Source organism: Engystomops pustulosus, chromosome 1, assembly GCF_040894005.1.
Source record: "Engystomops pustulosus chromosome 1, aEngPut4.maternal, whole genome shotgun sequence".
Classification (NCBI taxonomy): domain Eukaryota; kingdom Metazoa; phylum Chordata; class Amphibia; order Anura; family Leptodactylidae; genus Engystomops; species Engystomops pustulosus.
Genome location: NC_092411.1, coordinates 191,335,853 through 191,362,538, shown reverse-complemented (window position 1 = coordinate 191,362,538; position 26,686 = coordinate 191,335,853). Strand labels below are relative to the sequence as shown.

At 43.1% G+C, this 26,686-nt stretch overlaps 1 protein-coding gene across 3 annotated transcripts; it reads right to left on the bottom strand.

Moving 5' to 3' along the window:
* Positions 1-160: 160 nt before the first annotated feature.
* LOC140069920 (N-acylethanolamine-hydrolyzing acid amidase-like) lies at positions 161-26,686 on the bottom strand. 3 transcript variants are annotated; one of them, XM_072116199.1, is made up of 11 exons: positions 26,428-26,685; positions 25,361-25,528; positions 15,818-15,944; positions 15,529-15,619; positions 14,586-14,662; positions 10,596-10,768; positions 8,718-8,780; positions 6,845-6,911; positions 3,577-3,605; positions 2,110-2,185; positions 161-1,509 (listed from the first exon to the last, which is right to left on the bottom strand). In XM_072116199.1, the coding sequence occupies exons 1-10, from the start codon at positions 26,598-26,600 to the stop codon at positions 2,110-2,112; spliced, it is 1,044 nt and encodes a 347-aa protein (XP_071972300.1). In that variant the 5' UTR covers positions 26,601-26,685; the 3' UTR covers positions 161-1,509. The 3 variants fall into 3 exon arrangements, with proteins under 3 accessions (XP_071972300.1, XP_071972317.1, XP_071972309.1); XM_072116208.1 differs by lacking the exon at positions 161-1,509 and adding an exon at positions 1,538-1,621 and having other exon boundaries at positions 26,428-26,686; XM_072116216.1 differs by lacking the exon at positions 3,577-3,605 and having other exon boundaries at positions 26,428-26,686.

The following is a 26,686-nucleotide window of genomic DNA, read 5'->3' as shown; positions in this document are numbered from 1 at the left end:
TTTTGCAAGTGTAATAAAATCCACTGACATTTGGATTTCATTGCAGACACCTTTGATAACTTATACAGTCGATCACTGCAGCCTGAGGCCAAGTTCAGTAAATCACGTCATCTACAGAGCTTCACTATGGTCACAGTGGGCAGAGAGGTAGGTCTAACTAGAAGTCATCTGTAAGCCAGATGTCTTTAAACTGAACTGCCTGTAATTCTTCAGGTTTTTTTTTTTCTATTTAAAGCAAAATAATTTTCTGCCTAGTTCTAATTTTGTGCTGCAATGCTATAAGTATATGGCCAAAGTGATCAAACTACTCATGAAATGTCACAGGTTGGACAACACCTTAAGGATCCTTTTATTTTTGCATTTCCATTTTTCACTCCCCACCATCAAAAATCTATAACATTTTTAAATTTTCTATGTAGAGAGCTGTGTGATGGCTTGTTTTCTGTGTAACAAATTGCACTTTATAGTGATGGTATATAATATTCCATGCCTTGTACTGGGAAGCAGGAAAGCAATTCCAGATGCAGTAAAATTGGTGGAAAAAAAAAAGCGCATTTGTGCCATTTTGTTGTGGGCTTGGATTTTACGGCTTTCACTGTGTGTCCCAAATGACAAGTCTATTTTATTCTTTGGGTTGTTGTGATCTTGTGGATAACAAATTTGTACAGGTTTTATAATGTTTTCACTTTTTTTTTATCATCTTCTGGCGCTAATAACTTTTTCATACTTTGGTGTACGGAGCCATGGGTGCTATCATTTTGTGCAACTTTTGATGACATTTTCAATGCTTCTATTTTTAGGACTGTACGGCTTTTTTAAATCAATTTTTACTGAATTTTTTATATTTTTCAAAATGGCAAAAGAGTGCCATTTTCAACTTTGCAAGCTAAAACCGTTATATTTTAATAGATTGGCATTTGGGGACGCGGCAATCCCTAGTTTTTTTTTTACTGTTTATTTATATCAGTTCTAGGGAAAGGGGGGTGATTTAGTGTATAGTATGGCAGTATATGGAGATATTCCTCCTCATTCATTACAATGTGCAAATTGTACATTGTAATGAATAGGTTAAATCCAGAGAGCCCCCCCCGATGACCGGTTGCCATGGGCACCGCCAGCTTATGGATGGGTTAACACCCGCGATTGGTGATAGCAGTCGCAGTGTTACCGGCAAGTGTTTGTTCCACCCGCTTGGAGGGGTTAAAATATTCCATTGGAATGTGCCCCAACCTTCCAGTTCACTGGAAAAATAGAGGTAACTGCACTCTTTGTACATAATAGCACAGTGTACACTATGTCCAAAGCTTCCCTGCTGTGAGAAATGACTAAATAAAAATGAAATTTTTTCTTGGTCTATGGCACATATATATATAAAAAAGGCCCTGGGATTCTCCATCTACACAAAATGATTCATGTTAGAGCTAGTAGTAATCATGAAATCTCTCATATTTTCAGTAGTTTGAACATGTGGTGAAATTCTTTCGGATTACTTTACAGTTCCTCTTCCATCTATGGAAAGAATGTGCAACACAAAATATAAGTGACAATTCATTATAACAGGCTTTTATTTTCCCAAATACAAGCTCTGGGTCCAATGTCTTTCTGTCATGGCCCACCCAAGCTGCAATTAGAACATAAGGAGGGTTGCATGAGGTGAAATTCATTAATATACTGTAATTGGAGACACTTCTGTAACATATTTCTATTCATAAAATGTGGACTTTCTACATAGAACTCTCTGGATCTCAGTTTATGTGAGTTGTTGAATCAGAGAAGATACCCCTACTCCGAATGGCCACTCCTTCACCACATCTACTGCCTTCTGAAGAGCAACACAATGGTCCTACCACTCTGTAAACATGTAGGGATCCCAGAGATGTTGGTACTCATGTTATCACGCTGAATTACATATTTTTACTGACAAGGATAATACAAGTATGCAGTATAAAGACAGAAGAAACTCTGACCAGCTGGTAGAGAACTGCACAGAATAACATTGTGGCAGCATGCCATGTAGTTCATGGGGTTTTGTTCCTTCTAAATTAGGCAATACAAATCAATGACATAATACTAGACAAATCCTAATTGGATTGACTGCTCCCCACTTACCTAAACTTTGCTTCTGACCCAAGTTGTGTATTTCTCTGGTATTGCCGCACTCATCACTGTTGTATAGACAGTAATGCTAAAAAACAACAAAAACAAACAGTAGTAGATAAACACAAAAATGTCATTTACGGCCTTAAAGGGGTTTTCTACCTTTTTAGATATTGATGACCTATCCATAGAATAAGTAACCAATATCAGCCAACATAATGGCCATAGCTAAAGAGCTCATCTCGTTTATTTAGGAAAAAAAAATTGTCCTGTCCATCCTCTTTAGATCTCTATGATCTCATAAGAGACTTATTTTATTCAGTGTATCTTACAGAATTGTTAAATAACCATTTAGTGAAGTATGGTCATTTCGGGATAAACAGTGGTTGCTAAAAACAGAGAAATTCAAGCGATTCTGACAGCTTGATTTTATTTATACAACAGTTGTGCACCAGCTACAGGCCAGCATTAGCCTAAAATGTTACATTTACTGAATAAACCTTTCCTTTCTGAAGTATTGTAAGCACTTTGCAGATTTGTTGAATACATTTGTGATTTGAGGAAAAAACAAAAAAATGGGAGATGCAATGAGTCATTCAAACAATACTCAATAAAGTATATTTGTTATATTATATACAGGCAGTCCCCGGGGTTACATACAAGATAGGGTCCGGAGGTTTGCTCTTAAGTTGAATTTGTATGCAAGTCGAAACTGTATATTTTATAATTGTAGATCCAGACAAAAAAAAATTGGGCCCCAGTGACAATTGGAGTTTAAACATTTTTTGCTGTAATGGGACCAAGGATTATCAATAAAGCTTCATTACAGACACTTTACAGCTGATCATTGCAATCTGGGGCTATAGTAAAGCATCCAGAAAGCTCTTCACCATAGGTCAGAGGGGTCTGTCTAACTATGGGTTGTCTGGAAGTCGGGTGTCCTTAAGTAGGGGACCCCCTGTATTTAGCCATTTTGTTTAGAATTCTATTCAACGGTATGAGTGCTGGAGTTGATTTGAATAGGTCTTCTTATTTGCTGTCACCCCTTCCTTGATGACGTCCAGAGTAGTTGTGAGAATTAGGGAAGCGCCAATGTCTTAAAGCCGTGAAAAACAGTATGTCCAGCCACCACTTGGCCGCCAATTGACTTAAACTGTTAGATGTTGTAGTCAAACCAGACTGCAGCAGCTGAGTTGTCAAATTTGTATAAATTGTATCAAATATATGAACAGAGATTTAAAGGACATAAAGCTTAATTTCTTATTTCTTTGCATGCCCACATTTTTATAAAAAAATAAGTTAAGATATGCAAATGAGCACACAGTGCTCTGCAAAGCACCATCAGACTCCACCGTAATATAATTTGTGCACGCTTCAGGGGCCGCACCAGAAATAAGAAATTAAACTTTGGACACATGTGGATATGAAGGGGAGGCAAGTAATAGTCATGTTATTACAATTTAATATTGTAATACTTACGAATTCATCACTGGCTTCACAGACAGGACCTGTGCATTGGAGGAAATACACATCTCTTGTTACATGTAATTAATAACTTTAGAGCTTGTTGAGACATACTTTATAGAAATGTGCTATGATGGGGATAAACTCTTTTCAAACATTGTTTAGATTTAAAGGGGTATTCCAGGAATCAGCATAATTCATATACAAGTGGGCACTCAAAATATAAGCCAATGTGTTATTTAAAATTTTGCTCCCCTTAGCAGAAAATGCTGATGACATAGACTGTAATAAACAATTAAAATGCTACTGGCCCTTTAATCAGTCCGTTAATTTCCTCCGCGCAGTCCGTTGCAGGACAGAAGATGGCTGCTGGTCACATGTCCACATCACATGTCCTGCACCTGCCTGGGCAGGGTCATGTGATCACCACTCAGTTTGGCTGTTGTCGGTTGGTTGCAGTGCATCCAGTATGACCAGTGTTGTGGTGATGGCAGTTACACATCATTACTATGGTAACAGAGCAAGAAAACCTGTTAGATCATCACTGGGAGCAGAGCATAAGAGGGAGGAGTGACTGAGAACTAAAGGATCATGGAACTTGTAGTTTCCAGTGGCGGCCATCTTAGTGATCACTCCACCTACTTTAGAGAGGCCATAAATTTAGTAAATCATAAAATCAAATTATTTAAGCTCCGTTTTGTGACTAATAACATTGAGTATTGTTGTATTCATTTATTTATATCATCCTGGGTTTTTGTGTCAGATGTTCATATTCCCGGAATACCCCTTTAAGTGTTTTATTTTAGAAATGAACAGTGCAGATAATAGAAAACTTTGTAACATATTAATTAATCCCTTATCGACATTTTTCACCTTCCTGACAAGTCAAATTAATCAAATATGGTTGGGGGCAGCTGTAGATTTGCACAAAAAATTGTGACTTTAGAAAAGCTGCAACTTTCACATCTGGATTAAGGTGATAACTCAAAAAAACACTGCAGGAAACTAGACAATGAAACGTGAAAATAAAAAAAAAAAATTCTCAATTTTCCAAATGTTTACATTTTCTGCTTTTTAGACAATTATACTACCAAAACATGCCAAATGTCTTCCTTCTGTTGCAATGAATTTTTTTTATACATCCTCTAATATATTTTTAGGATGTTATGGGGCTGTTACTGAACACATCCAGCTCGGCTTCATACACAGACAGAGCGGTCACATGACCTCCTCTGAACAGGTAGCAGCAGCCCCTCCTATGAAACCATCAGATAAACCATTGGCTCACAGGGCTTATCAGCACGAGCAGAGGAAACAGCTATTGCAGCACAGAGGTAAACTAAGGAGTATAGCAAAGAAACTACTGGATATAGGTAACAAATGGCAGAATATCCAGAGAGAAGTCTTTCCTCAGTGCAAGACATATAAAAGTATGCATTTACAGGCGGTCTCCTACATAAGAACACCCGACTTACAGACGACCCCTATTTACAAACAGACCTCTGGATGTTTACTGTACTTTAGCCCCAGGCTACAATGATCAGCTGTAAGTGTTATCAAATGTGTCTGCAATTATGCTTTAATGTTAATCCTGGTTCTTATGACAACCTAACATTTTTAAAATCCATCTGTCATGGAGACCAAAAAAAATTCTGGCTCAAAAAAAACTCAAATAAGTAAAATCTCATTTGTTTTTGTATCACCATTTCGGAGATACAACTTTAATATTTTTTGTTTGACAGAGCTCGTTTAGGGCTTATTTTTTTAGTGTGGAGTTGTCCTTTTCAGTAGTACCATTTTGGAGTACATAACTTTATTTGATCACTTTTTGGAACATTTTTGTGAAGGGATTTTAGGAAAAAAATTTGGAGAGTTTCTCGGGTTTTGTTTTCACGGCGTTCACTGAGTGGGTCCAATATTGTTTCTGAATTATTCTACAGAAGCTGCGATAGCAAATATTTGTTTTTTTTTGGTGAACTTTATTTTTGATGTGTATAGGGAATTTTGTGTTTAGGGGACTTTCTAACAGGTTGGCTTGAACATGTGATGCTCTGATTGCTTGTTCAAGCTGTCAATCATATAACAGTGTAATACAGATGTATTATACTGTGTTATGCAAGACAATGAGCATGCGCAGCTAGGAGGCGGGACCCGGCTCCAGGAAGAAGATCGCGCAGTCCCGAGGTACTGGCAGATCCTGGGGCTGCCATCGGAGAAGCGGACCTCCCGTGTAAGAATCTCCGATCACGGGTGTTAGAGGTGGGTGTTGGCTGTATAATTCTCCGTTCAGGAGCCGGAGCCAGAAGCTTGTCATAATACTGCAAAATGCAGGAACGCACCTCCCGTTATGCAGTACTATTACGTAAAAAAAAAATTGTTACATCACACCCTAGAAAACTCATGATTGTACTAGCTCACAAGGTGCTTCTACTCAATACTGAGGAAAGGGGCTGAATACTTACCATGTGATATTTCAGTTTTTCTTGTTTAATAAATTAGAAAGAAAACATGTAAATATTCTTGCTGTCAAGATGGGGTGCAGGAGTGGCGCCCAGCGTCCAATGTATCGGACACGGAGCCGATGCAGCTCAAGATCTTAAACAGCAGCGGGATTCACAGGGAGCTGGCTGTACCTAAAAGCCGACACCCACGGTCGGAGTAGGCCCCGATCACGGGTGTTTAACCCGTTAAATGCCACGGTCAGCGCGCCCGCAGCATTTAACCTGCCTTTGGGGGGCAGCCCAATCAGAACCCGCAAACTGCCTGCTGGCAGTGCCTGAAAAGTGGCGTTGATGACGTCATCTTAAAGAGGGTTATAAGAGTTAAGTAATATTTTAGGGCCAGGCTGGGGTGGGCTATTTAAAAATAAGAAATGTGTACTTGCCTCCCTCGGTGCTGCCGATGTCCCGCGCCGCGGTCCACCTGATCTGTGCGCCGGCCAGCCGGAAACTCACATCAGACACCATCTCCCAGCGCTTACAATGCTGATGTGCTAATCGCACATTTTAATGAAGGGGTTGAAAACCAAGGCTGCCTCGGGTCTTCGGAAGACTCGGGGCTGTCATGGCGACGGATAGCCGCCCCCTGATGTCACGGGGAGCGACAATGTTCGCCAAGAAGGCAGTTTTTTGAAGCAGCCAGCTTGTGAGTCCTCTCCATGCACCCACACCTGATGTGTGACGTACTGTTACATCATTTGTTGGGAAGGGGTTAACAGTAAAACTTGAAGTAAAAGAATGTAAAAACATGGTCATAAAAATATATATATATATAAAAATACAACCTTGAATAAAGTTTCTGTATTGATGTTTGCTTGTCCCGTAGCATTCATAGCGTTAATAGCTGGAGTTCTGCAAAACATACCAAAAGAGATGGACAATTTTACACAAACAGAAAGACATGAGGTAGAAACTTAATATATTTTAAGCTCTGAACCCTTCCCCACAACACTACACAATTCAAGGGGCTGGGGAAGCAGTGTGTGCACACCAACAGACCACTCTTGTAGGGTGTAAAATACTTGTGGTGTGTTGATAACAATGAACACACAAAACAAGATCCTTCTCCCCATAAAAAGTGCATATTATCTCTAAACCTACAATTCTTTCTGAACATATACCATATTTTTATGAATAAAAGAAAAACTTGCTAAAAACTGCCGGTTTTCAAATAGAGAACAAAAGAAAAATCCTCCAGCACAGCGTTTCCACGACATAAGACTTCAAGTTTATTTGCAATTATACGAGTAGATAAGAACAAGCAATTAACAGTCTTGTCTAGAATTACAAATAAAATTTGAAGTCTTATATTGTGGACACGCTGTACTGGAGGATTATTCTTTTCTTCTATATTTGAATACACGCCGCTCCGCTGAGCCTCCGTAGCTTGCTTGCTTGCTGAGGACCTGCAGCCAGTATGCGCAGGTTTTTTAAAAAAGGCCTGTGTCTTATAGTCTGAAGGTCAGGAGGATCGAGCACTGCTAGACCCTCCTGACCACTGTCCTGGAGATCAGGTTAAGAACTCAAAGCTTTTCCCCCAGATCAGAGAGCAGAGTTTCTGCACTGCTCTTCTCTCCCTGCCATGAGAAATACCTATAGGACCTAGAAGTATGGAGTCATGTGACTGATCGCATTCTTGCATCACTCCAATGGAGGAAGAAGTTGCCACTGGAACTGGGTGTGAGTGAATGCATGTAGCAGACCGGTATAAGTGAAGGTATGTAGCTAGCTAGAGGTGTGTGAGTGCATGGATGTAGCGGGCCTGTGTGTGCTGTGCTTATGTGTGATCAGAGATTTTTTAAAATGGTGTCAAATATAGTTTTCCTTTTGTTGGATGACTAGATCTGGGTTGTGTCTTATAGTAATGCACGTTCTATAGTCTGAAAAATGTGGTATGTGTCAGACAGAATGAAGATTACAGCAAACATAAAACAATGAGCCGTATCAAATGCTGCAGACTCTTAAAACGAAATGTCCTTTCCAAAGTATATGTGATCAACAAATATTTTTGGAATAGGTCTTTAATTTTCGGATCAACTAAAACACATCGAAGAAAAAACTAAAAAATAGCAGAGAAAAAAAATTTCTGAAAAACTTCTTGTTTTTGCCCATTGTACTCAAAACTTTTTACAAAATTAACCAAACACATTCTTTCATTTTAGAGACATGAATGTAAACTCAAGTCTTATAAATCAGCAAATGCTACTAGCTTAGTGGTAAAAAAACATTATGATTGAAGCATTGAACAGGTCTTTTAGGGTGCTGTCACACGTCGCGTTTAAAAACGCATTGCAATAGCTGGAGAGTGATTTGCCTAATTAAACAGCTGCTAACACCTGTGTTTACAAAACGCAACCGTTAACGCATTGTTAACGCATGCGTTAACATCGCGGTTAACGCATGCTGTTGTTAACGCATTGTTAACGCATGCGTTAACATTGCGGTTAACGCATGCGTTTTGTAAACACAAGTGTTGAGGTGTTTAGGCAAATGACTCTCCAGCTATTCCAATGCGTTTTTTAACGCATGCGGTAAACGCGACGTGTGACCGCACCCTTAAATGGAGCTTGACAATGAAAGCCAACAAGGTATCCTTGCACTCCTAAATTATGGATAAGTGAAGACAGATGTAGATGGTTAAAAAACAAAAAAAACAACCTTCTGTCATCAGAGGGAGGTGGAGTGGTCCAATGATCATAATTTGTCTCAACATGGAACCATCTGCAAAAAAGTAGGAGAGAGATAACGTATAAGTGTGGAATAACACAGCCAGTCAACGACCGGAGTAAAACTTATCAAATCATAATGGCTCATGGTACAGAATTTTAAAGATTTAGCTTCCACTCATTTTAATAACAAAAGCCCCAATGCTTATTTTTTATATTTTTTCTCCACTGAGGTAAATTGCATACATTCCTCTTCAATGCAATGTGTACTGTACGTAGAAAATACATTTTTGCATATATTTTTGAATAAGCATATCTGTACAGGCAGTTACATACAAGATAGGGTCTGTAGGTTTGCTTTTAAGTTGAATTTGTATGCAAGTCGGAACTGTATACTTTATCATTGGAACCCCAGACAGAACTTTTTTGGTCTCTGTGACAATTGGATTTTTAAAAATGTTGGGTTGTCATAAGAATCCAGATTAACAATAAAGCTTCATTTGTAGACAACTGGGATAACTGTTACAGCTGATCATTGTAGCCTAGGACTAAAGTACAGTAAATTACCAATATCCAGAGGTCCGTTTGTAACTAGGGGTCGTATGCAAGTCGAGTGTTCTTAAGTAGGGGACCGCCTGTATATTGATTTTCTCTGAAATAACTGCATGGGAAGATGCAAGTATGCAAGTTAAGAGATGAGTGGGTGTTACATTTGTGCCAGCATCTCCCCCTTAAATTTTTCTTCGTCACACTGGCATGGCTGTGCAACATTTATGCAAACCTTCAATCCTTAAAGAACATCTAGCACCAGGATAAGGATTGTAAACCAAGCACACTGACGTGTCTCCATATTGGAAGGATCTATTCTTTTAGCTTTTTATGCCCTGGTTTAAAAAAAAAAGTTTAACGTTATGCAAATAACTCCGCGCCTGTCCCCCCCTCCGACAGCCTCCGCGCCTGTCTTTGACGAAATTAAAAGTGTCTGAGAGCAGAACTGTTCTAGTTGCCCAAGGCAACCAATCAGAGCTCAAGTTTCATTTTCCCACAGCGGTTTATAAAATTACAGCTGATCTCTGGTTGGTTTTCATGGGCAACTGGAACAGTTTTACCTCAGACATTTCTGATTAATCACCCCCTATCTCTGTATCCCTCTCCATCTTACCTCACACATAAGCATCTTATACTCATTGCCTATAGTAACCAAAGCTCAGAGCTCATATTATTGACATGTGGCAAAATGGCAACCAATCACAGCTCATGTTCTAACTGCCACTGTAGCAGCAGCAGCCAATGGCTCCTGTATATGGTGGGTAATACGTGGATTTTGGAAAATCTAGTCTATGACGTTCAAGTAAGACAATTTGTTGATTGTACAGATTCCTTTAGCGCACACACACACACACACCTTTATATATTAGATGCATTAAAGGGAACTTGTCATGAGGGAGGTAATTTTTACCTGACGACAGGTACTAATAGCCTATGGAATGTTTATTTCAAAAATGGCTTTATTAGCAATATGAATAGATCCAGTTCTTTTTAATCATTTTACATTACCTGGCTAATTGATTAAAAAGTGCTGGATTAATTTATAGTGCTGATAAAGTATCTGACTTCGGTTAAAAATGACATACCTGATTACAGGTTCCCTTTAAACAGTTTGTGGAAAATATCAATGCATTACAAAATAAATATCTTCTAAATATAAAGCCCTATTAGCTACAGCAATGGAATAGCAGCAATTCCAAAAACCTTATCCCAATCAAAGCCGAAAGCCTAACTGAAATGCAAAACAATGAAGTAAAGTTCTAATTTTAACTTCAAGACCATAATATCATAGTATGCCCTGTGACATATGGAAATAACTCACTCTCCTCGTAAAGGATCCAAAGGCCAGAGATCAGCAGGTCCATCTCTGTTTCTGGTGATCACCAGACCCTCTTTTGACTCTGTTCCACCTATAATATAATAGGTTTCTGCAATGATTGGTGTCTTGGCCAGTCGTAGAGCCGCAGCTTCGAAATCTCTGTCATCATTCAATGCCTGAAAATGAAGCAAGTGTTCAAAAAATTCTTAATAGAAACAGAAGTTACCCCACTTACACTACATGAAAATCAATAACTGGCCAATTCGGTCATATTGGGGGGTTGTCCTAATTTTCTAAATCCCTATTTAGAATAATGCAGCCATGGTGATCAGCTGACCATCACATATCCAAGCTTTTAACTTCCTAGGCAGAAACTTCCAAGTTCTTTGCAGCATGTAAATAGGGTTAGCAGGGTAAATTATTTGATGCCTTTTCAAGCATGAACTTGCCAGGGGATCCAATCCTTTTGCTGCAGCTCCGGGGTCCAGCGTGTGCTCCGAGGCTCTGTTTTTAACCAATGCATTACAATGCTCTATAACATCAAACTGCCATTATGAGTCATGCCTATGCACAGCAACCAGGGATCAGGCTTTTAGCTACTTTCAGGCTATTATAATTTAGGGGAACAATTATTATCTTTGGAAATACTACTTAAATGGGTCACCCCACTTGAACATGAAGTCTAAGATAGATTTTACCTAAGACCAATGCTTATTAGGCTATGTTCACAGATGTATTCAGTGACTTCTGTCATGCTATTCTGTCATTTAAAGTGCATAAAATATAATACAGCTAAATGGGGGAAAAAAGAAATACTTTGTGCATGTAATGCTCTTTTAAAAACTGTTAATAAATTATTTGATTAAAAAAAAATGACACAAGAAAAAGACATCAACCTTTCCCTGTATTTAACAAAATACCCACAAACCTCCTCCCCCCGGCAAAGGGCGTCTCAACTACTAACCTCAAATTGTACCGTTAACATCCAAACCTGTTGGAGGACCACGCTGGATAGAAGGACGTTTTTTGTGAGCAGGGATTTAACCTAAGCCGCCACCCAAGACTGCATAATAGTTGCAACGTCTGAGGACATCCGCTGACGGCAGGCCAGGATTCAAAAGCCAACTGCGCCATTGTTTTTCAAACTTTTTAAGAGTATCTCGCTTTGTATGGATATATTTCTCCTCTAATGGTATCATTAATTTGTGTTAATAATCATTTTAATTTAGGAGGAGAGGCATTGAGCCAGTAGGTAGTCAATAGCTTCCTCGGCTGATTTTTAGTCAACTTTTGCGCCAACATTAGAGAAAGCTCCAAGATATATCCCAATATGACCACCAGTGGTGACAATTAAATTATAGCGCCAAACAGCCGCTCTAGTAAGGCAAATATTTTTTGCCAGTATCGCTATAACCTCAGGCAACCCCAAAACATATGATATAGGTTGGCTGGATCCACCGTGCATCACGGACATTTAGCATCTTCTCGATTACGAATATATTCGCTAAAAATGCTTGGTCACTAGAGCCTTTTAAGGCCGCTTCACTAAAGAGTTAAAAATATGACACAGGGGAATTATGTAACACATAGGAGTTTGGGCATAATAATCATTTTGATTAGGTCGATTCTCCCAACTACCCCAAGCCTCCATCTTCATTTTGACTTTTCCCCAGTAACACCTGCATGTTTAATGGTAAGAAATCAGCTACTCTGCGAGATATTTGTATACCCAAATATTTAAAGTTTGACAACAGGCTGCGGGAGGCAATGCCTGTTTTTGTCCCAGTTTACTGTAAACCTTGCATACACACCAAACTCATCAATTACTCTAACAGCCCTAGTCAGTCCCCCTCATCAATTACTCATTACAGCCCCTCTGCGTCCCCTCAAAATAGTAATAAGTCATCTGCGTATAGGGCTATTTTCTCCTCCATATTTAAAGCCAGTGTCCTCTCTCAACCGCTCCGGCAGCAGTTCGATGGCCAGTGAGAAAAGCAAGGAAGACAAGGGGCATCCATGCCTTATTCCCCTTCCCAACCTAAAAGACTCAGAGAGAATATTGTTGACACAGATGCGAGCTTGCACACAAGCGCACCGAATTTATGAACCTAGGACCAAAATTCCAATTTTTCCCAGTATGACACACAGATTGTGTAGAATGGAACTATCAAAAGCTTTCACCACGTCCAGAGAGACAACCACACGATTTCCTGGATTATCTTGGGTCGCTTGGAGGTTCAGGAAAAGGCGTCTCACATTGATGGATGCAAATTTAGAGGGCACAGCACCCACTGGGTCTGAGTGAATCAGATTGGTAATTACTGAGCCCATTTGGACCGCCAGTACCTTCGCTACCATCTTGACATCACATGGAAGTAAAGATATAGGCCTATACAACTCTACCCTCTCCGGGTCCTTCCCAGGCTTGGGGAGAAGATTAATTATGGCCTCTCCCACGGAGCGAGGCAAATGTTGTGCCTCTCCTACCTGCAGTAAGAATTGATGAAACTTGGGCAACAGAGACTTCCCATATTGCTTAAACAATTCAATAGGCATCCCATCAGGGCTAGGGGCCTTGTTGTTAGCCACATGTTGCATAGCACGTTCCAATTCATCTTAAGTTATGGGTGCCTCAAAAATCGCTTTCTGCTCCTGTGTCAACTGTGGAAGGGAAACTGCTCTGCTGATATTCATAAATACTGTCCATTGAAACTGCTGAACGGGATCTATACAAGGTATCAAAAGAAGGCAAAAAAATGTTTTATATGGCAGGTGATAATTTCTCCTGTTGAGTTACGCAATCCTGCTATAAATCTAGAGTGCCCTGTCATCTATCCCTCTTCGTAATACCGATGCTGCTTATTCTCTGCCTGTTTTTTCCAAACTCCGTAAACCCAGACTTCGCTGCCTGCCATACCTCTCAGAAGCATTTTCAGACCATCACACAATGTGAGTAAAGATATGACCCTTCATCATTATTATAATAGTCGGTAATGAGCTCTGGTATGCAGCCACCCACCAGAAGGAGCTAGTAGGGGTTCAGTTTCCACACTACGCAGTGAGGCAGAGTGTTGAAGGGTCACCTCTAGTGGGGCATGGTGAGACAATGTATGGGGTAGCCCAGGCTCATTTGTAATTAAAGGGAACCTACCACCACAAATCTACCTATAAAGGTAGATCGGGTGGTAGGTGGATCAATAGGACGTGAGGATAGCCCTTTTAAGGACCAATCCTCACGTCCTCGCACTTTTTTGGAAACTTTTATTCGGAACATATGTAAATTTTTTTATGCGGCTACTGGGGCGTGGAGTAGCCGCATCTGAGGTTACACGAGGCACTACTCCACGCCCCGGTAGCCTCTTTTCTCCTCCTACTTACAATCTTCGGCGCGCAGCTGCTCTAAGCTGCGCGCCCTCGTCCGACGATCCTGCCGTCTGCGCATGCGCAGAACAGCAGGCCCGCGCCTGTGCAGCTCCGGCTTCGGAGCAGTGACCACGCAGGCGCGGGCCTGCTGTTCTGCGCATGCGCAGACGGCAGGATCGTCGGACGAGGGCGCGCAGCTTAGAGCAGCTGCGCGCCGAAGATTGTAAGTAGGAGGAGAAAAGAGGCTACCGGGGCGTGGAGTAGTGCCTCGTGTAACCTCAGATGCGGCTACTCCACGCCCCAGTAGCCGCATAAAAAAAATTTACATATGTGCCGAATAAAAGTTTCCAAAAAAGTGCGAGGACGTGAGGATTAGTCCTTAAAAGGTCTATCCTCACGTCCTATTGATCCACCTACCACCCGATCTACCTTTATAGGTAGATTTGTGGTGGTAGGTTCCCTTTAAAGAGCATAATGGAAACCTCTGATGCAGATCTGAACTGTGGCAGTCAATTTGCTTGCATATTTTTTGAATATGCGTATGAAGTAAACGATGCACCAAAAATGCAATGTAAAAGCTGTCTGCAGGGAAAGGATAACTTCAGTAATGAATCAAGTTTGTGTACTTACATCTCTTATTAACCAGCTGACAGGAGAATTTCGTTTGAAAAAAGCAGAGATTGCATTTTTCCACCATTCACCGCGCTCTGCAGTTAAAGGATTGTTGAAAATCAGATTTACTTTTATAATTGAAGTAATATTACTACTATGTATATCAGGTGGATTACTGCTACTTTAGTTTAGCAAGTTCTGTATTACTGAATACCAGACTTAGGAAACGTTGCATGGTAACATCACTCAACACTGAACTGATCGGAAATTCACAGGAGTCTGAAGCGGGCAGTGGACACGCTGACAGGTCCTCATGGTAACACTACATCATATCCACCCAGATCCATGCACGGAGTGAGCAGGGAGTACCGTGCAAAGTCAGACTGAACACTGGTGCAGGGGCTTTAATAAATGTGGGCCAGTATCTCTATGCTAAATCTACTAATGGTATAATATATATATATATATATATATATACACACACACACACACACAAGTCATAAAAGGGCTAATAGGTGCCCTTTGTAGTGATACAGCAAGTCTGCACTCCCCAGTACCCGGACTGACTATCCTGCACACCTTCCCACTCACCTACGGTAACTGTACTCTCCAAACACTGTAGTCTAGGTGCATGCAAGATACTAATAGTGCACTTACCACTGCAATGAAGTGTAGTGATAGGTGCCAGAGTACACTTTTATAGATGCCCACAATACAAGTTTGTCTGTCCTATATTCACATAAACAAATAAAAGTTATGTTTTAACAGAGCACACAAACAAAGGAATAATGACCTAGTTCCTACTTTTTAATATATTTCTCCTGCTGGGGCTTTAGCCTGGCAATTCTAACAGTTCTGCGTTATTGAAAGAATGCAACCAGGTTAAGAATCCTAAACAATGTTGACAATATAATGCCAAATAACAGAATACATTAAGCAATGTATAAATTTTGCTTTCTACCTCTTGCATCTCCAGATATGGTAAACTCATAGGGCCTCTGACCAGTCCACAATCCAATGTAGCCTACAAAGGTTGTGCCAGTGTATGCAACCTAATAAATATATTGGAAACATAAATGTATATAATTTTATGCTATTATATTTATATTATTATTTACATAATTATATCACTGATAACTAAAACTACTGCAGGTGAATACATTTTCTGACAGGGAAAATAAAAATCACACAACATAAAATAGATTGGTTGAATGATGAACCCAATGTACTGTGGGTAGAAAATACCGTACCTTTCCATCTTTTATAAAATCCAAATCCAAGGTTAGTTTTTTTAATATTTCAGGAAAATTGTAATCCAAGTTTCTTCCATGGTACACATTTCCATTGTTATCCTGGGCAATAATACTTGTGCAGAACCTGCAATACAAATGTATTATAGAATGTTAGAAAAGAATATTGGTTTACATTGTGCACAGGTATACTATCTTTTAAAGGGTTTTTCCCACGAAACAAAATTCTCACATTTCAATCCCCTAGTGATGTTAACACAATAAAACAAGCATTTAACCCCTTACTTTACAATGATACTCCGTGTTATTGCTGTTTTAGCTCCTATCACTCTCTATGCTGCTCAGTGCAAAATCCCAGAGTGTGGGTGGGGCCTCTAAGCAGACACATTATGATCCATATAGTTCTGTGGGGAGTGTTACATTATCAGGGTACAGGCGTATATACACTTTCATCTGGCTGCTAACACACTGAAACATAGAAGGAGGAGACAGATAAGAGATGCATGATGCCTATTACACAGAGGCCGACAAACTTTTATACTGTGAGCTCTGCTCAGGGATGCACCTATCATGAGGCAAGTTGAGAAACTCGCCTCAGGCGGCGCCTCCTGGTGGATGGTGGGAGGCGGGATCAGACAGGTCACTCACCGCAGCTCGGCTGTGACCGCCAAGATGGCTCCGTCCCTGGCCACCTGGGTGGCCCCTTCCGTCTGCAGCCGCCTTCCTACCCTCCTCTCATATCCTACGTACGATGCATCTAAATATAAATGTGTGTGTAATTATGTATATATATATATATATATATATATATACACATACATACACACACACATATTTATATGCATCTCTGTAAACATGTATATGTATACATATCTCTGTATACTGTATACTCGTGCTGAAAAACGTCCCCTCGGCTTATACACGAGTCAATACTTGTAAAAAAAATAATTAAAAAAAAAAAAAAAAAAAAACTTATTTACTCACCCTCCGGTGGCCCCGATGCGCAGCGCTGCTCCTTCGATGTCACTGCGGCTCCTCTTCTGGCTTCCCGGCTCCTCTTCTTGCTTCCGCGCCGTCTTCTGTCTTCTTTAACATCGTGCTGGGCGGCAGCAGCGGCGCGTCATACTAGGCACCGCACGGGAGAGAACAGTTGCGGATCCCAACGCGATGTTAAAGAAGACAGAAGACGGCGCGGAAGCAAGAAGAAGAGCCGGGAAGCCAAAAGAGGAGCCGCGATGACATCGAGGGAGCAGCGCTGCGCATCGGGGCCACCGGAGGGTGAGTAAATAAGTTTTTTTTTTTTTTTTTAAATTCTGGGCTGACTGTATACTACTGGGGGGCAGGCTGGGGTGGCTGTATACTTCTGGGGGGCAGGCTGTATACTACTGGGGGCGAGCTGTATATTATAGGAGCCTGGCTGGCTATATACTTGGCTGGGTCTGTGACCAATGCATTTCCCACCCTCAGCTTATACTCGAGTCGATAGGTTTTCCCAGTTTTTGGTGGTAAAATTAGGGGTCTCGGGTTATACTCGGGTCGGCTTATACTCGAGTATATACGGTACTGTGCGGTGAGTGTGTATATGCATGCTATATATATATATATGTGTACTTGCTGTATGAGTGTGTGTGTGTGTATAAAATATATATATATATATATATATATATATATATATATATATATAATATTTAGCGGCACACTATGTATTATATGGTATACGGCGGCACACTATATGTATTATATGGTGGCACGCTGTGTGTATTATATGGTATACAGCGGAATACTGGATCTATTATATATTACATGGAGGACGACGGATGTATTTTATAATATATGGTGGCATGATGTATTGATTTGATATTATATGGCAGATTGTTGTGTGTATTTTGTTCTTTGTAGTAGCTTGCTTTGTTATATAGTACATGGTGGCACACTTATGTATTTTGCAATGCTTTATTTTCGAATTAAACCAATATGATTTGGGTCTGGTCCTGACACTCCTTGATACATTACATATATGGAGTGGGGGAAGGGGGCATCTTTCTATAGCTCGCCTCTGGCAGCAGAAAGGCTAGGTTCACCCCTGGTTCTGCTACATCTCACAGATATGTGCCTGCGTCCCCCTGGATGACTTATCTCCTTGCTCACAATCTCCTGTTGGAAATTATCAGTGAGTGTCTGAGCTCTGTGCAGGACTAAAGCCACAGAAGAGAGACAAAGAAATCTCATCTGCAGGATCTCACACAGAAATCCAAGGTGGCAGCATGACCCCAAGTCAGAATTTACAGGGTCATGTCTAGGGGCTGAAAGTGTTGTGGAGGATTTGGCCCGGTAGAGACCGTGGTCGCGGGGTGCTGTGATGCAGTTCAAGACAGTGACACCACGGTACAGTCCAAACAGGTCTCGCCTGCGTTTATTGCAGCAAAAATAAACCAGCCTTTACATTCAGGTATTTGAATAAACAAACAAAAACCTACCCGTCAGGGTGCTAACTATACAAATAGTCCACTAACTCACACTATACAAAGATCACGTGGCTGCTCCAGGCACAGAGGTCAGGGCTGTGTCCTCTCAGCCTCCTTCCACAGAGAGACAACACACTCAACTCTGCTGAGTGATTTTATGCAGGCTCATTAGTCTGCACCCATCACCTGTGTCCAAGGTGCTGGACAAACCCACCTCAGCACTAAGGCCTTGCATAGAAGCAAAACCTAGGGGAAACATACCGCCCATCCACAGTTAACCCCTTCAGTGTCTCACATACCCTCCCCCTCTGTTTGACCCTGTTGGGACGAACACTTTTGGCCATCAGACAGTGGGTACGGGATAGGGCATCGGCATTCCCATGCAGCTTTCCTGCTCGATGTTCCACCGTGAATTTAAAATTCTGGAGCATTAGGAACCACCTTGTGACCCTGGCGTTCCTCTCTTTGGCCTGACTCATCCAGGTTAGGGGAGAGTGATCAGTCACTAGTGTAAACTGCCGCCCTACCAAATAATACCTCAGGGATTCCAGAGCCCATTTTATCGCCAAGCACTCCCTCTCAACTATACTATAGTTCTTTTCAGGAGGTGTGAGCTTGCGGCTCAGGAATGTTACAGGATGTTCCTCACCCTCCACCACTTGGGACAGGACAGCCCCCAAGCCCACGTCAGAAGCGTCAGTCTGTACAATAAAGGTCTTGGTGAAGTTAGGGGTGATCAGTATCGGTCCCTCACACAAAACCGTCTTAAGTCGCTGAAACGCCCCCTCAGCCTCTTCACTCCACTTTACCATCACCGCCCTGCTACCTTTGGTCAGGTCAGTCAGGGGTGCCGCTATTGTCGCAAAATCGGGGATAAATCGGCGATAATAGCCCACTATACCCATAAAAGCCCTCACTTGCTTCTTGCTCAAAGGTCGTGGCCACTGCTGGATCGCCTCCACTTTATTTACTTGGGGTTTGATGACCCCTCGCCCAATACGGTACCCCAGGTAACGGGCCTCTTCCAGACCCAGTGCACATTTTTGGGGGTTCGCTGTCAGCCCTGCCGCCCTCAGGGAGTCTACCACTGCTTGTACTTTGGCTAGATGACTCTCCCAGTCGTTACTATAGACTATGATGTCATCCAAGTAGGCCGAGGCATAACTCCGGTGAGGTTTTAGCACGAGATCCATTAACCTCTGGAATGTGGTGGGAGCCCCATGTAGCCCAAAGGGGAGTACCACGTACTGAAAAAGCCCATCAGGGGTAACAAAAGCGGTCTTCTCTTTAGCCCTGTCAGTCAGGGGTACCTGCCAATACCCTTTCGTCAGGTCAAGGGTGGAGAAGAACCTAGCCTGTCCAAGTCGTTCTATCAACTCGTCAACCCTGGGCATGGGATAGGAATCAAATTTGGACACCTCGTTCAACTTCCTAAAATCATTGCAGAACCGTAGGGAACCATCAGGTTTGGGAATCAACACAATAGGACTCGACCAGTCACTTTTAGACTCCTCGATAACCCCCAGGTCTAACATCTGCCTGACTTCTTCGGATATGGCAAGCCGGCGCGCTTCAGGGACCCGGTAGGGTTTTTGGTGTACCCGGATGTGGGGTTCGGTTATGATATCATGCTTGATGACTGAAGTACGTCCCGGTAACTTAGAGAACACATCCATATTTCGGAGCACAAACTCCTTCGCTTCCTGAATCTGGGCCCTGGAGAGGGACTCCGAGATCCGTACTTCAGGCACCTTGGCATCGGGTACACCTACCTCCGGTGTCCCCTTCTTGGGGACAGACGCCTTCTCTACTCCCATGGCCATCAGGGACTCTCTTTCCCTCCATGGCTTTAGGAGGTTCACGTGGTATATCTGTTTGGGTTTCCTCCTCCCCGGCTGAGATACCCTGTAGGTTACCTTCCCCACTCTCTCCATGACCTCATATGGTCCTTGCCATTTTGCCAAGAACTTGCTCTACATGGTGGGCACCAGAACTAGCACTCTGTCGCCTGGGTTAAAGGTCCTGAGTCTGGCTGACCTATTGTAGACCCTAGACTGGGCCTCTTGTGCCCTTGTCATGTGCTCCTTTACAAGGGGCATTACCGCCGCTATGCGGTCCTGCATAAGGGAGACGTGTTCTATCACACTACGGTGGGGGGTCCTCTCCTGTTCCCAGGTCTCCTTGGCTATATCCAAAAGCCCACGTGGGGAACGGCCATATAACAGCTCAAAGGGTGAGAAACCCGCGGAGGACTGGGGAACTTCCCGTATGGCAAACATCAAATAGGGCAACAATCCCAGTCCTTCCCATCTTTGCTGACCACCCTCTTTAGCATCCCCTTCAAGGTCTTATTAAACCTCTCGACCAGGCCATCTGTCTGAGGATGATACACAGAGGTGCGGAGCTGTTTTACCTGTAGTAACTTACACATCTCCTTCATTACCCTAGACATGAATGGGGTACCCTGGTCAGTCAAGATTTCCTTGGGGAGGCCTGTGCGTGAGAACACCTGGAACAGCTCCCTAGCAATATTTTTGGAGGAGGTGCTCCTTAATGGAATCGCCTCGGGATACCGCGTAGCGTAGTCCAGGATAACTAGGATGTATTGGTGCCCCCTGGAGGATTTGACTATGGGGCCAACCAGATCCATTGCAATCCGTTCAAAGGGCACTTCTATGATTGGTAGCGGGACCAAAGGACTCCTGAAGTGGGAGACCGGGCCAGTAAGTTGACACTCAGGGCAGGAGCTACAATACCGGTTTACCTCCTCTCACACCCCGGGCCAGAAAAATCTCTGCAGGATCCTCTCTCGGGTCTTCTCAGCACCTAAGTGCCCTCCCAGCACATGTTTGTGTGCCAAATCTAGCACCAGCCTACGGTGAGATTGGGGTACTACAAGTTGCTCAACCTCCTCACCCAGTATCTGGTCGACCCTGTACAACAGTTCCCCAATAATCACCATTCGGGGGTATATTTTATCAGCCCCTGGTATTTGGAGTACCCCATTTATCACCTTAACATTCTCCCGTGCTTTAACCAAGGTAGGGTCCTGTAGCTGTGCAGCCCCAAAATTTTCACGGGAAATCTCAAGGTCCAGCACGTCGGCCACCTCCTCGTGGCCCTCGACCTCACCAGCTAGGACCTCTAGGGGAGAGAATTCATCACATGGGGTCACCCCTACTGCTGGTGTGTGTACATCGGCCTCAAAGGGTTCAGGGGCCAAGGCCGGACATACCTGATGTCCAATATCTGCAACAGCACCTGAGGTGGGTCTTTGTCTCCAGAGGTCCCAAAACACCGGTAAGTCTCTGCCGATAATAGCCTCATGAAAAAGGGTCCCCACCACCCCCACTTCATGGGTAACAGTACCACAAGGGGTATGTAGGTTGATGACAGCAGTGGGATATTCGCGAGTGTCCCCATGTATACACAACACTCCCACTCTCCGCCCACTGTATAGTCCAGGATCAACCAAAGTTCCCCGCACCAGGGTGACCAGACTCCCTGAGTCTAGCAAGGCTTCCACTGTGTGACCACCGATTGTGACCATGCATACTTGGGGTTCTGCATCCGTGACTGACTCAGCCGCCAGAACTGGCCGGGCAAACAGTGACACTCGCCGAGTCTGGTTGCAGTCCATTGGCTCCACTGACAGTGGACAGTTGGCAGCAATATGGCCCATTTCATGGCACCGCCAACACTGGATACGGCCATGACCTCTGTCACAAGCCTCACTGGGTTTCTGGGTAACCACGCCCCCCAATGAACCCCCTCCCAAACTGACATGTCTCCCCTTTTCCGCAGTAGCAGTCTTACCAGCTGGTTTGGTGCCCCTGTCACTGCTTCGTGTCGGAGAGGTAAGTAGAAGGTCCTCCGTAGCCCGATACCTCTCTACTAGGGACACAAGCTCCTCAGCTTTTGTGGGACCGGCCTGTCCAACCCACCGCTGGAGCCGAGAGGGCAGAGAACGGGTGAATTTGTCGAGGACCACTCTCTCTACCATCTGTGCGGGGGTGCAGTCCTCTGGTTGTAGCCACTTCCGGACAAGATGGATCAGGTCATGCATTTGGGAGCGTGGGGGTAATTTTTCTGAGTAAGCCCACTGGTGGACCTGGCTGGAGCGAACTTGAACGGTGACCCCAAGACGAGCCAGAATCTCCGCCTTTAGCTGGGGGTACTTACGGGCCTCCGTTTCACTCAGGTAGTAGTAAGCCTTCTGCGACTCGCCGGTCAGGAACGGTGCCAGGACATCTGCCCACTGCTCAGCCGGTAACTCCTCTCGCTCAGCTACTCGCTCGAACACTGTGAGATACGCCTCCACGTCGTCGGTCGTCGCCATTTTTTGTAAAGCCTTTTGTACTGCAGCCCGTGCGGAACGCTGGACAACCGGGTACCCTTGCAGACCAGTATGGGACCCCTCAGTAGTCGTCGCTTGCGGTGCTGCCATAATGCCAGAAAACTTCTCCATCATCAGCTGGAACATGGCTCGGGACTCTTCCTGCTGTTGCTGTAGCATGGCTTGCTGCTGGCGGGACCTCTCCTCCTGCTGCTGGAGCATGGCTTGCTGCAGCTGCCGATTAGCCAGGGACTCTTCCTGCTGCTGCTGCCGATTAGCTCTGGCCTCCTCCTGCTGCTGGCGGGACCTCTCCTCCTGCTGCTGGAGCATGGCCTGCTGCTGCTGCCGATTAGCTCTGGCCTCCTCTTGCAGGTATTTAATAAAGTCCTCCATCTTGGCTTTATCCTGCACTTTGCCTGCTGCTTTCACCCAGGCCATGCAATGTTGCAGGATGGAGCAAGCCTTTCAGGTGTATGTCTTTTTGAACTGCCCGCATCCTCCACCATATGTGGAGGATTTGGCCCGGTAGAGACCGTGGTCGCGGGGTGCTGTGATGCAGTTCAAGACAGTGACACCAAGGTACAGTCCAAACAGGTCTCGCCTGCGTTTATTGCAGCAAAAATAAACCAGCCTTTACATTCAGGTATTTGAATAAACAAACAAAAACCTACCCGTCAGGGTGCTAACTATACAAATAGTCCACTAACTCACACTATACAAAGATCACGTGGCTGCTCCAGGCACAGAGGTCAGGGCTGTGTCCTCTCAGCCTCCTTCCACAGAGAGACAACACACTCAACTCTGCTGAGTGATTTTATGCAGGCTCATTAGTCTGCACCCATCACCTGTGTCCAAGGTGCTGGACAAACCCACCTCAGCACTAAGGCCTTGCATAGAAGCAAAACCTAGGGGAAACATACCCCCCATCCACAGTTAACCCCTTCAGTGTCTCACAGTGTGTACTGTAGGACTGATAGAGACGGGATGGAATTATATCTGTGAAATGCTGGAAGTTTGTTAACAACAATGAATTAGAGAATGTGTTAAGAACATAAGAAACTCGTCTTCGTGGGAATACCTCTTTAAGGAAACAGCCAGCTCAATGGGGTTGCCATCTTGTTAATACATGATGAGTGCAACTCTCACCTCTACTGACCCTTTTTGTGATTGGGCTGAACAGAGCCAGCTCCTCTCCATTGAAGTCTATGATTGTGAGGAAAAAAAAATACACTCAGCTATTTTCAGGCAGACTTTTGCTCACAGAGTAGAATAGAAAATCTGCAACATATTAGCAACAAACTCTCCATTCAGGCAGGAGGGAAGACCAACACCTATAATGTACATTTCTCATGTTCTACTCTTGAATGCAAAGAACACACAGCCTTAAATAAATCGATACATCAAAAAAATGCTGTATTTTAAAAATAACCCTAAACCAGTAAACTGGTGTAGGATAAAGACAAATCCCCTCCAAAACCAGTTCCAAAGAAAATGAAGAAACTGAGGCACATGGTGAACTGAGAAAATTTCTGCAGAAAATAAAAAACTATAAACATTTTTTGTCGAATGTACGGAACAAAATCTTTATTTTAAATTTTCGATATACTTCAAGGACTGAAACTAAATTCTAGGGTTTCATATACTTTTTAGGAATAAAAAGTAGATTTTCAGTTCCCCCTCCTTTTTAATATTGCAATTCATTTTTCTTGCAAAATACAAAAATGTTACGCAACTTCATGTCACATTTATCAAAGCAACAGATCACCAAGGGGGCAGGAGAATGGGGAACTGAAAGTCCCCTGAAGTGTTCCTTAAAGGAAGGGGTGCATGCTTGGCCCACCTTGTGTTCAGATCAATGGGACTTCAGGGTCACTTGGCATGGACGGTGTTTTCTCAGTGATGAAAGGAGCATAATTTGAGTATGTGCACTTGCACTCAATTCTGTACATTGACATCCTGTAGACAATGGTGTGATGGTCTACACCCATAAGTAGGGTTGCTTCTGGGACCCACACAACTCAGGAATAGGGGGTCCTATTCTCACAATGTGAATGAAGCATCAACCATAAATCCTGCCGCACCTTTCAATATTACTTTCAATTAGTGGGGGAGAGGGTCCTGAGCTGTGGGGGATCCAGAAGTCAGACCTCCATCAGATTTTTTCCCCTTATCCTGTGAAAAGGGGATAGCAATCAAACTTGGCCCAACCCCTTAAACATTGTTTTGTTTTTTTTCTAAAATCGGAGATAAATAAACTGATCTATATACCATCAGCTAGAATTAATACATATTGGCTGTCAATTTCACATTCTAATATAACCAATAAAAGTTTGTGTATAGGGTGGTAGTCGATGTAAGGACAGCGAGTTATCTGCACAGTTACCTCAACCAAAAAACTGTATTCACCTGTACTACAAATGGAAATACATACTGGGATTATGAAGGGGATTTGAAGTTTGTTGTACAGTTTTATTTTTTTGCATGAATCCAAGGATATATTCCTCACCTCTACTTAACCAGAAATGTATCCACTAAATAGTGACATTGGAATTTGTCCCATGCATTATCTTGATGGTCGATCTACTTAACTGTTGCCCTTTACACTCTTCTTTCCCATACGTTGTTTTATTATTACAGTATGAATAAAACCATGAAAAATGACATGTTTATTTTATTCTATTATATGAGGCAATCTGATATAAAAATAAATCCACTGATGTACAAATCTGAAGAGGAACTTACGCTGTGGCTTCATAGCAAAGGTTTAGGGCCACTACATCCCCAAGGTTAACTCCAAGTGTTCTGGCAATACCCTTTATCTCTCCAGCATATTCTTTACGCACAAGAAATAGAAGTTCTGCCTCTGCCAGTGGACGAATGATGGCATGTACCCAGCCAGGTAATGTTGTGCTGTAAAACAGAAATACTCATCTTATTGTTTACAACCAAGTTATATAAGTAATGTAAATAATATATCTGGACACCTATAAAACTATAATCATAGATAACCTCAGTGGCGTAACTTGAAGCTGATGGGCCCCAGTGCAAAGTCCGTGCCAGGCCCCTGACTATAATGTATGGTATATAGTACTAGTCTTCTTATATTGGAAAGTGACACCTCATGGGCCCGGTTGCGACCGCACCCTCTGCACCCCCTCAAGTTATGCCCCTGGATAACCTCCATTTGGTTTGGATGCACGGCTGCAACAGTGGATTATTATTTATGGTAGTCTTCTAACATTTTTCTAACCAGTCTTCTACTTTTTTTCTGGGGCATCAGAGACTGGGGCAACTAACAACCTGGTGTTAGTTAAAGGGGCTGTCCTACGAGACCAACTCATTGGCTATCCACAGGATAGCAAAAAATAATATATAATAATAAAAATCTGACTAGTGTCCCCTCAGCCAAATAATATCACAAATGACAGCTGCCTTCTATAGAGTAACCAAGTTTTGATAAGTCTCCCACATTCCTGCAAACTTCTGTTTCTTCCATGTGAAATGCTTTCTCTTCCTTGGAGAGCTGGGTAAGTGTTGTGTGGGGTTCTCCTGTAGTCTTCTATCACTGCAATCATTGAGTGAATTACGGTAGGCGATAACCAAACAGCCTCCAGAAACACAAGAAAGCAGAATTTGTTTTATTCCGTTGTTATTTGTATTACTGGAAAAGCTGTTATAAAAGGTCCAAGTGCCTGTACAAGATAATATCACCCAACTTTCCCTAGCTCCAGAGCGGCATGTGGAGGAATGGGTGCACTGAATACACTGGGAGGGATTAGCGTGTGCACAGAACAGTAGTGGCTACTTACCGCAGTATATGCTCCATGGCTTCCTTCAGCTCGGTGTGGTTGTAATGTCTCAGCACAGGTTCCCAGCGCTGCTCGGGCGGCCGGTCCAGACTCACGTTGTACCGAGGAGGGGCATAGTCCTGGGCATGGAGCAAGCCGGGTGCCAGCAACAGCAATAAGTGCAGCCCAATCATTGCAGCACCCTCCGTTACCAGTGGTCAAGGCTGACAGGCCGACTTATCGCAGCATACTGTACTTATATAGTGCCGGGGTGGGGCAT

What these genes read in the sequence shown, in the direction of transcription:
- LOC140069920 (XM_072116208.1), bottom strand. Translation starts at nt 26,600, where the DNA reads ATGATTGGGCTGCACTTATTGCTGTTGCTGGCACCCGGCTTGCTCCAT. An exon ending in TCAGCTGGTTAATAAGAGAT is followed by an intron (nt 10,769 to 14,585) that starts GTAAGTACACAA and finishes CTTCATTTTCAG; the next exon opens with GCATTGAATGATGACAGAGA. An exon ending in CCTCCCTCTGATGACAGAAG is followed by an intron (nt 6,912 to 8,717) that starts GTTGTTTTTTTT and finishes TATGTTTTGCAG; the next exon opens with AACTCCAGCTATTAACGCTA.